Source organism: Thecamonas trahens, assembly GCF_000142905.1.
Source record: "Thecamonas trahens ATCC 50062 unplaced genomic scaffold supercont1.64, whole genome shotgun sequence".
Taxonomy (NCBI): Eukaryota; order Apusomonadida; family Apusomonadidae; genus Thecamonas; species Thecamonas trahens.
Genome location: NW_013657616.1, coordinates 23,331 through 32,172, shown reverse-complemented (window position 1 = coordinate 32,172; position 8,842 = coordinate 23,331). Strand labels below are relative to the sequence as shown.

General features: G+C 62.8%; 2 protein-coding genes across 2 annotated transcripts in view; both read right to left on the bottom strand.

The window, feature by feature from the left end:
* Nucleotides 1–108: 108 nt before the first annotated feature.
* AMSG_10757 (extracellular solute-binding protein family 1) lies at nt 109–5,207 on the bottom strand (the record flags this gene model as incomplete). Its single annotated transcript, XM_013897751.1, has 2 exons — nt 1,509–5,207; nt 109–1,454 (listed from the first exon to the last, which is right to left on the bottom strand). Exons 1-2 carry the CDS (start codon nt 5,122–5,124, stop codon nt 109–111), a joined length of 4,962 nt encoding a protein of 1,653 aa, XP_013753205.1. The 5' UTR covers nt 5,125–5,207.
* A 91-nt stretch (nt 5,208–5,298) lies between these two features.
* Nucleotides 5,299–8,842, bottom strand: part of AMSG_12385 (uncharacterized protein) — a gene marked incomplete at its 5' end in the record, with an annotated part of 7,061 nt that continues 3,517 nt past the window's right edge. Inside the window, one exon of the mRNA XM_013897797.1 lies at nt 5,299–8,794. Within this exon, the coding sequence (XP_013753251.1) occupies nt 5,423–8,794 (3,372 nt within the window). The 3' untranslated portion in view covers nt 5,299–5,422. The remainder of the gene's footprint in view (nt 8,795–8,842) is intronic.

Here is an 8,842-nt window from a genome sequence, read left to right as displayed (position 1 = left end):
TTGGTTAGGTATGACAAATATTCCGCTCGCCGTGATTAAATCACCAATTTAACAGAGTCCAAATTGTTTGCGTGCGCCTCTCAATTTCAGGCTGCAATTGGTTGCCTGTTACGAGGACATGGCTCTAGGATCGCTCTGGATGCCACGGCGCATCTGCGAGAGTGAGTTGACGCCGCGCTTTTTCTTGCGGGTAGCCTCGATGCGAGCTGCGGTCTCGTTGGCGTTGCGAGCTGCGGCGCCGGTCTGGACAAAGTCGTCGACCTTGAGTGCCGCGAGCTGCTTGCTCAGCTCACTCATGGTGGGCCGTGATGCAGGCTTGGAGGCCCAGCACTCATCGATGATGCGGCGTAGGATGGGGGAGACAATCTCGGCGTCCGTGAGCGACGGCCGGGCGTCCGAAACCATGGCCTGCGAGACCTCAATGGCGTTGCGCCCCGAGAAGGCGACTTGCCCGGTGAGCATCTCGTAGAGGAGCGTGCCGACGACAAAAACGTCGCCAGGCATCGAGTCGAGGTTTCCACGGAGCTCATCCGGCGACATGTACGCCACAGTTGGGACCATGGTCTGAGTCCCGAGGGTGGTCTTGACGGTGGTGAACCCGTAGTCGGTGACGTGTGCCGAGATGATGGTGGAGTTGGAGCCGACGAGGAAGATGTTGGACGGCCGCAGCGCTCCGTGGGCACGCTCTGTCTCGGCGTGTAGCTTGGTCAGCGCGGCAGTCATCGACGTTGCCACTGCATGTGCGCCTCGCCGATCGAGAACCAGCGGCGAGGCTCCGGTCATGGCGTCGTGGAGTGAGCCGGTGTCGTAGCGCGGATTGACGACTGCGAGCAGCGGCGCGTCGAGGCAAACCGCGATGGGTCCGACGACGCCGACCGTTGACGCGAGCGTAGCACGGGCGGCGGCCTCGGCAAAGCTCACCAGGTCGTCAGGCGACATCTTCTGCCGGAGAAGGACCTTGACCACTACTGGCTGGCCTGAGAGCACGGCCTCATAGGCCATGGCCATCGAGCCGAGCCATGCGCCGCCACAGTTCTCCATCATGGCCACAATTGCCCACCGTGGCAGGTGCCACTTGGAGAGCTCAAGCGACTCCTGAGCCTCGAGCTGCTCCTCGTCGGACAATGACGACGATGTCGACGCTGACGACACCGCCACCGACGACGATGAATTATCCGACGACGACGAGGCCAAGCTGGAACTGCCAGGGGCACCGATTGTGGTCGGCGAACCGTTTGTCCTGTTCTCGCCCTCCGACGGCACAGAGCTTGACGACGATGATGACGTCGACAATGAGCCCGGACCCGGCGTGATTTTGGTGGCGTCGGGATGTGGCAGACTTGTCCGACTCGCGGTGTTGCTCAACGAACCCAGATTGAGGGACATGGCGATGGCCGAGTCGTGAAACTCGGTTGAGCCGACGAGAAGGTCGTCCAGGGCAGCCGACGACCGTGCTGTACTTGCTGTCCGATGGCTCCGATGGCTCTCACTGCCGGAGGGTGGTGGACGGCTGCGACGGTCGGGGGCGGAGATGACCAGCTCACCGTTGTGGCCGACCGCAGTCGTGCCGGACGGAGCGACAGCATGTGGACCGTTCGACCGATCGCGTGCAGTGAGCGGCTTGGCAGCGTCGGCGACAGCGACACCGGTAGAGTCAACGACTTGGAAGACTGGTTCACCCTCGACGAGCCACGGGATCTTGGCCACTTTGGTTTGGCCAAGTTCGCGGATCTGAGTAGCGAGGCCCTCTGTGGCCACAAACATCCCACCGGGCACCGCGTGCTGCCAAGCGTCCGAGAGCAGCGGCGAGGCCGAGCTTTGTGTCGTGGTGCTGGTCTGGGGCTTGAGGGCATCAAAGCCCGAGCCACAAGTGCCAAACATGGAAGCCCAGCGGGTGGCAATGGTGGCCATGACTGGCCCCCCCAGAGCCTCATGACCGAACGAGTCCTTGGAGGCCACAATGGTGCCCTCGGCAGCAAGCATGGTGACGGGCCCGACTTTGTCAGCGATGAGGAAGTGAAAGTTGAGGAGTTGACTCGGGCGGTGGACGCCAAAGGTGACCCAGCCGAGGCCCCACTGAAGAATAGTGATGGACGACGCTTTTGCAAGCTGCGGCATTGCGTCGTGGAACACCCTGAGCTGAGTCACGGCGTTGTCGATGTCAGTCAACAGCCTGTCGCGAACATGGCGGATGACGCAGTGCAAGACAATGATGTTTCCGGACGGCGCCGACCGCGATGAGGGGTAGATGACCTGCTCCGGAGAGTACAGCCCACCAAGCGCTTCGACAGCCTCGTCGAGCCGCATCCTGTTGGCGGCATCGCCATTCCACAGTGCCTTCATGACGGGCAAAATGCCGGCGCACGAGGCGGGGACAGCTTCGACAGGAGGCCGCCGCCCGTGGACCACCTCGAGGGCAACAGCAAGCACGTTCTCGCGCGGGAAGAGGTCCTGTCGTGTCGCCAGCTCCCACAAGGTGATCCCGAGCGCATACGCATCTGACTCGGTCGTCAGCGCTTCCTTGCCCTTAACAAGCACCTCGGGCGCAGCCCAAAACACTGTCCCCACGTTGGCCGCAAGCTGCAGCTGCTCCTCGCTGCCATCGGAGAGTGCGTGAGATGAAAACGGCACCGAGCCGAGCCGGACCGAGCCGATCGACAATGCCGACCCAGCTGCGAGAGTAGAGAACGAATCTGAAGCAGCTGCTGCGATTGCTGCGCCTCGCGGGGTTTTGGTCACCAGCGGAGCGTCGGCGAGACTGCCGTCCTTCTTGACCGACGATAGGCCAAAGTCGCAGATCTTGGGCACCCACGACGAGTCAAAGAGCACGTTGAGCGACTTGAAGTCGCCGTGTACAATCCCGGCATGCGAGAGGTACTGCAGTCCCTGTGCGATGTTGTGCGCCCACTTGAAGACCATCGACGGGTCGAGGAACAACTCGGCCGTGTGGAGGACCTCGTACATCGAGCCGCGATCCATAAACTCGGTCACAATGGCCGGCGGCTCGAGCGTGACGCCCATAAAGATGACAATGTTCGGGTGGCGGAGGAGGTGCAGCGTGTGGGCCTCGTCCACAAACTCGGAGAGCTCGCGTGGGCCGAGCACCTTGGCATGCATGCGCTTGATGGCCACGCTCGTGGCGCGCCATGTCCCGGCGTAGACGGTGCCGTACGAGCCGCGGCCGACGACGTGGAGGACGCGGAGGTTCTCGGGCGGGATGACGAGCTCGGCGTCCGAGACGAGGGTGTAGGTGACCGACTTACGACGGTAGATGACGTAGCCGACAGCGGCGCAGATGCCGCAGCAAGCGAGAGTGACCGGGATGACGATGGCAAGGAGGAGCGAGAGGCGGACTGAGCCCGAGTCTGTGGCCGGCGGGATGTTGACGACGTAGGTGGCAGAAGCCGGGGTAGCGAGCGAGAGGCCCTGGACGGCGGCAGTAGCGCGGACGGTGACGGTGCCCGAGGTGGCGATGCGGATGGGCCGAAGATAGACGGACGAAGTGAACGACGGCTCCGAGCCGTCGAGGGTAAAGTAGATGACGGCACCTTCCTCGGGCGAGGAGAGCGTGAGCGTGACAGCTGAAGCAAAAGCACCCGATCGGGGCGAGAACTCGGGCTGTGCGGCTTGACCGAGGACGAGTCTCAGGCGCAGCGACTCGAGAACAACGAGGGTAGTGTCGAGGACTGCACGAGACTCGGCGGCGTTGTTACCGGCATAAAAGCTAAAGACGAGGTTGGCCCACTCCATGAAGATAGCAGGCTCGCCAAAGCCAGCGATACCGGTGCTGCGGAGGACGACTGGGGCCGATGCCAGGGTCTCGTAGACCTGCCGTGAGCGGTTGGTAGTGAGAAGAGACGCGAGCGAGGACCGCAGTGGGACGATGCCAGGGCGGTTGGCGAGGATAGTGGCCATGGCCGACTTGTCGGCCATGAGCCGGGCAAAGTCTTTGGCAGTGTCAATGAACGCAGCATTACATGGCACGCCCATAATGCCGAGGACACCAAGTGCTGCCGAGGTATCGCTCTTGGGCCCGGCGGTTGCGGCCGGATGGGAGGCATCAAACGAAGGAAAGGGAAACACAGCAATGTCGTCGTCAGGCACACCAAAGAGACCGACATAGGCCGAGACCGACTCGATGCCGCAGACAATGGCAACTTCACCACGGGCAAGGGCGGGAATGCCAACGACCTGATGACTGACGCCGGGGATCGACGATGGCTCGAGGCCAAAGTAGCCAAGATCAAGCAGCGGGGCGAGCTCGTCAAAGACGGCCAGGATGCGCGGATCGTCAAACGGGATCTGGGCGTCAAAGAGGGCGGCGTAGAACTCGTTGCCGTGCATGCGGATGGCGAGCGAGTCAAAGTATTGAGTGGGGGGCACGCCGTCGAGATCGGTGCCGAAGCACGGAATGCCGACCGCCTTGAACTTGGCACAGACTGCAAGAAGCTCGATCCATGTCACCGGCGGGGAGATGTCAAAGGTGTCGAAGATGGAGGCGCGGTACATGCACATGTAGCCGGCCGCTATCATGGGGACCTGGTACCTCTTGCCATCCGATCCGGTGGACGCCTCAATGCCTAGCGGCAAGACGTCATCATGGAGGCCGTACTCGTCCCAGATGTCGGTCAAGTCCTCTAGGAGGCCGTCGTCAAAGAAGTCGTTCGGCCGCGGGCCTTGAAAGTGCGGCAGCACATCGGGCGCGCCCAGCGTTGTGAGCCAACTAGCAAAGTTGGACCGATCCAGTAGTTTGGTGAAGGGAAAGCGGAGGACGGAGATCGACGACGATCCGTTCATGTACGCGTTGTAGTAGTCTGCCATGGCGATGCCGACGAGAGTGAATTGAGAGTTGGGCGCCGAGTGCATGTGCATGCGGAGCGTTGTTGGATGGTATGACTGGGCGACGGGTGTGGTTGACGACGATCGACTGGCCATGGCATTGACTGATGCGGGCGAGGACGATGCCGAGGATGGTGCCAAGGTCGATGGTGTCGGGTTTGCCACATCGGGTTGACCCGTCTGGTCATCAACTGCTCCGACCGATGCGACTTGCACAAGAAGCGCTACGACCACGACCGCGACAAAGACGAACGTTGCACGTCTGATAGCCATGCCCAAACCCATTTCTGACCACAACCACAATGATTTCAAATGCTGCGAGAGTTGGTTTCGGTTGTGTGGGGAGTGGGGACGGGGAATGGGATGGCGAGCCGTGTGTGTGTGTGTGTGTGTGTATGTGTGTGTGTGCGTGTGTGCGCTTGCGGGTCATCGGCTAAGAGCGGGAGTGCAGATGATTGCGTTTGTGTGGTGGTGGTTAAATTGAGGAACATTGGTTGATGGAAGGAGGGAGGGGGGAGGGGGGTGGTGCGCCGTGACATACTTGACCCGCAGTCCTTACCTGCCAACAAACGGCCTTCAGACTCTACGCCACGGAGACCGATGAGAGGCGGCGATGGGCATGGCGGGGTGTGCGGGCCTTTTTGGCAGTAGCGGCTTTGGTGGCGGCGGCGACGCGGGCAGCAGATTCGGCGGCGACACGGGCAGCGGGACCGGTCTGGACAAAGTCGGTGACGTCGAGGGCGGCGACTTGGGTAGCGATTTCGGCCATGGTCGGACGCGCAGCTGCGTCCGAGAGCCAGCACGAGGCGATGAGGCGGCGCATGGCCTGCGACTCGATTTCTGCTTCGGTGAGCTGAGGCCGCTCACCGGAAATGATGGCGTGCGAGACCTCGATAGCGTTGCGGCCAGCAAATGCCGAGAGCCCGGTCAGCATCTCGTAGAGGAGTGTGCCGACGACAAAGACGTCACCAGGCATCGAGTCGAGGCTCCCGCGCAGGTCGTCCGGCGACATGTACGCCACGGTCGGAACCATGGTCTGCGTCCCGAGCGAGGTTTTGACTTCTCCAAAGCCAAAGTCAATGACGTGGGCTGAGAGGATGGAGCCGTTGGCGCCGACCAGTACCACGTTGGTCGGGCGCAGCGCTCCGTGGGCACGCCCTGTCTCGGCGTGTAGCTTGGCCAGAGCTTCGGTCATCGACGTGGCCACTGCGTACGACCCACGCCGATCGAGAACCAGCGGCGAGACTCCAGTCATGGCGTCGTGAAGCGAGCCGGTGTCGTAGCGCGGATTGACGACTGCGAGCAGCGGCGCGTCGAGGCAAACCGCGATGGGGCCGACAACGCCAACCGCCGACGCGAGCGTAGCACGGGCGGCGGCCTCGGCAAAGCTCACCAGGTCGCCAGGCGACATCTTCTGCCGGAGAAGGACCTTGACCACTACTGGCTGGCCCGAGAGCACGGCCTCGTAGGCCATGGCCATCGAGCCGAGCCATGCGTCGCCGCACGCCTCCATCATGTGGAGGACGGCCCAGCGCGGAAGGTCCCATCTTGAGAACTCGCGGCCGACGGCGTTTTCCATCTGCTCCTCTGCTTCCGACAACGACGAGGCAGTGTCAAGAGCGGATGACGAGGATGACGAGGATGACGAGGATGGCGAGGAGTGACGGTTTGACGCGCCGGACGACCGGAGCATCACCGAGCCGCCCGATGTCGAGAGTGGCGGTGATTGGACGGTAGGAGCCAGCGGCTGCGACGGCGAGATGTTTGAGTTCGACTCTGCGGTAAAATTGCTTTTGGTGACGGCCATGGTCGAGCGTCCCGGGCGGTGATCCGAGCTCGGCTGGGCGGCGTATGCGGGGGACGACGTCGATGAGTCAGGGGAGTGCGAGTTGTCGTCAACGTCGAGCGAGCACACCAGTGCCGAGTCTTGTAAGTCTGCCGAGTTGACGAGCAGGTCGTCGAGGGCGGCGGCGGCGCGGGTGACGGCCGAGGGTGTAGCGGCGGCGGTCGGCGGAAGCGGCGGACGTGAGCCCAACGAGCCAAGGTCGTTATCGGCATTGCTGTCGATGGCTTCGTCCGAGTGGGTACGGTAGTCGCGAGCAGTGATGGGCTTGGCCACGTCTGTGACGGCAACGCCCGAGGCGTCGACAAGCTGAAAGACCGGCTCATCGTTGACGAGCCAAGGGATGCGGATGACTTGGATTTTGGACAAGGACTTGAGCTGGTTGGCGAGAGTCGTCGTGGCGATGAACATACCGCCCGGAACGGCGTGGTCCCATGCTTCCGCCAGCGGCGGGGGTGAACGCTGGCGGGCGTTTGTACCGATGCCAGTCTGCGGGGAGAGGGTGTCAAAGCCGGAGCCCTTGGTGCCAAACATAGTGGCCCAGCTGGCGCGCAGCGTTTCGATGACAGGCCCGCCGAGCGTGTGGTGTCCGAAAGAGTCCTTCGAAGAGACGATGGTGCCCTCAGCAACGAGCATGGCGATGGGACCCGATTCTGAGGAAGCGAGCGACTCGACGAGGAAGAGGACGTCCGGCAGCTGGCTCGGACGGTGGACGCCGAGAGTGACCCAACCAAGCCCCCATTGGAGGATGGTGACAGCGGCAGCCTTGGCGAGATGCGGGAACGAGTCGTGGAACATGCGGAGACGGGCGATGGTGTCGTCGATGTTGACAAGAAGCATGGCGCGCGCGTTGCGGAGGACGCAATGGACGACGATGAGCGAGCCGGTCGGCGTTGAGAGCGACGACGGATAGGTCACATTTTCAGGCGAGTAAAGCGTGCCGAGCTTGGCGACGGCGGCGTCGAGATCAAGGCGGTCCGAGGCTCGTTGGGCCCAAAGAGCGGAAATGACCGGGATGATGCCCGAGAGCGCGGTGGGGATCGAGGTGGTGTCAGGCCGGCGACCTTCGAGGATCTCGAGGGCGACGGCGAGGACGTTCTCGCCAGGATAGAGATCCTCGCGGGTCGCAATCTCCCAGAGGACAATGCCCAGGGCATACGCGTCAGACTGAGTGGTCATGGCACAGGATCCCGAGGTGAGGACTTCGGGCGCGGCCCAGAAGACCGTTCCCACGTTGGCTGCCGAGTGCATGACCGAGCCGTCGCCAGAGAGCGACTGGGTGACGAGGTACGACGACTCTGCGAGAAAGCGCGAGGCGGCGTTTGACGGCAGCGACGACGGCCGCGAAGCGAGAATGCTTGACGAGCCGGCGGCAGAAACCACACCCGAGTCAGTGTGCTTGATGGCCCGGCCCTTGGCCACAAGCTTGCCGTCGGCAACAATAGTGTTGCCTTTCTTGACCGACGCCATGCCAAAGTCGCAGATCTTGGGCACCCACGACGAGTCAAAGAGCACGTTGAGCGACTTAAAGTCGCCGTGTACAATCCCGGCATGCGAGAGGTACTGCAGTCCCTGTGCGATGTTGTGCGCCCACTTGAGAGCGATCGAGTTGTCGATGGCGAGGTCCGGTGCGTGGAGAATCTCGTACATCGAGCCGCGATCCATAAACTCGGTCACAATGGCCGGCGGCTCGAGCGTGACGCCCATAAAGATGACAATGTTCGGGTGGCGGAGGAGGTGCAGCGTGTGGGCCTCGTCCACAAACTCGGAGAGCTCGCGTGGGCCGAGCACCTTGGCATGCATGCGTTTGATGGCCACGCTCGTGGCGCGCCATGTCCCGGCGTAGACGGTGCCGTACGAGCCGCGACCGACGACGTGGAGGACGTGGAGGTTCTCGGGCGGGATGACGAGCTCGGCGTCCGAGACGAGGGTGTAGGTGACCGACTTGCGACGGTAGATGACGTAGCCGACAGCGGCGCAGATGCCGCAGCAAACGAGAGTGACCGGGATGACGATGGCGAGCAGGAGCGAGAGGCGGACTGAGCCCGAGTCTGTGGCCGGCGGGATGTTGACGACGTAGGTGGCAGAAGCCGGGGTAGCGAGCGAGAGGCCCTGGACGGCGGCAGTAGCGCGGACGGTGACGGTGTCCGAGGTGGCGAT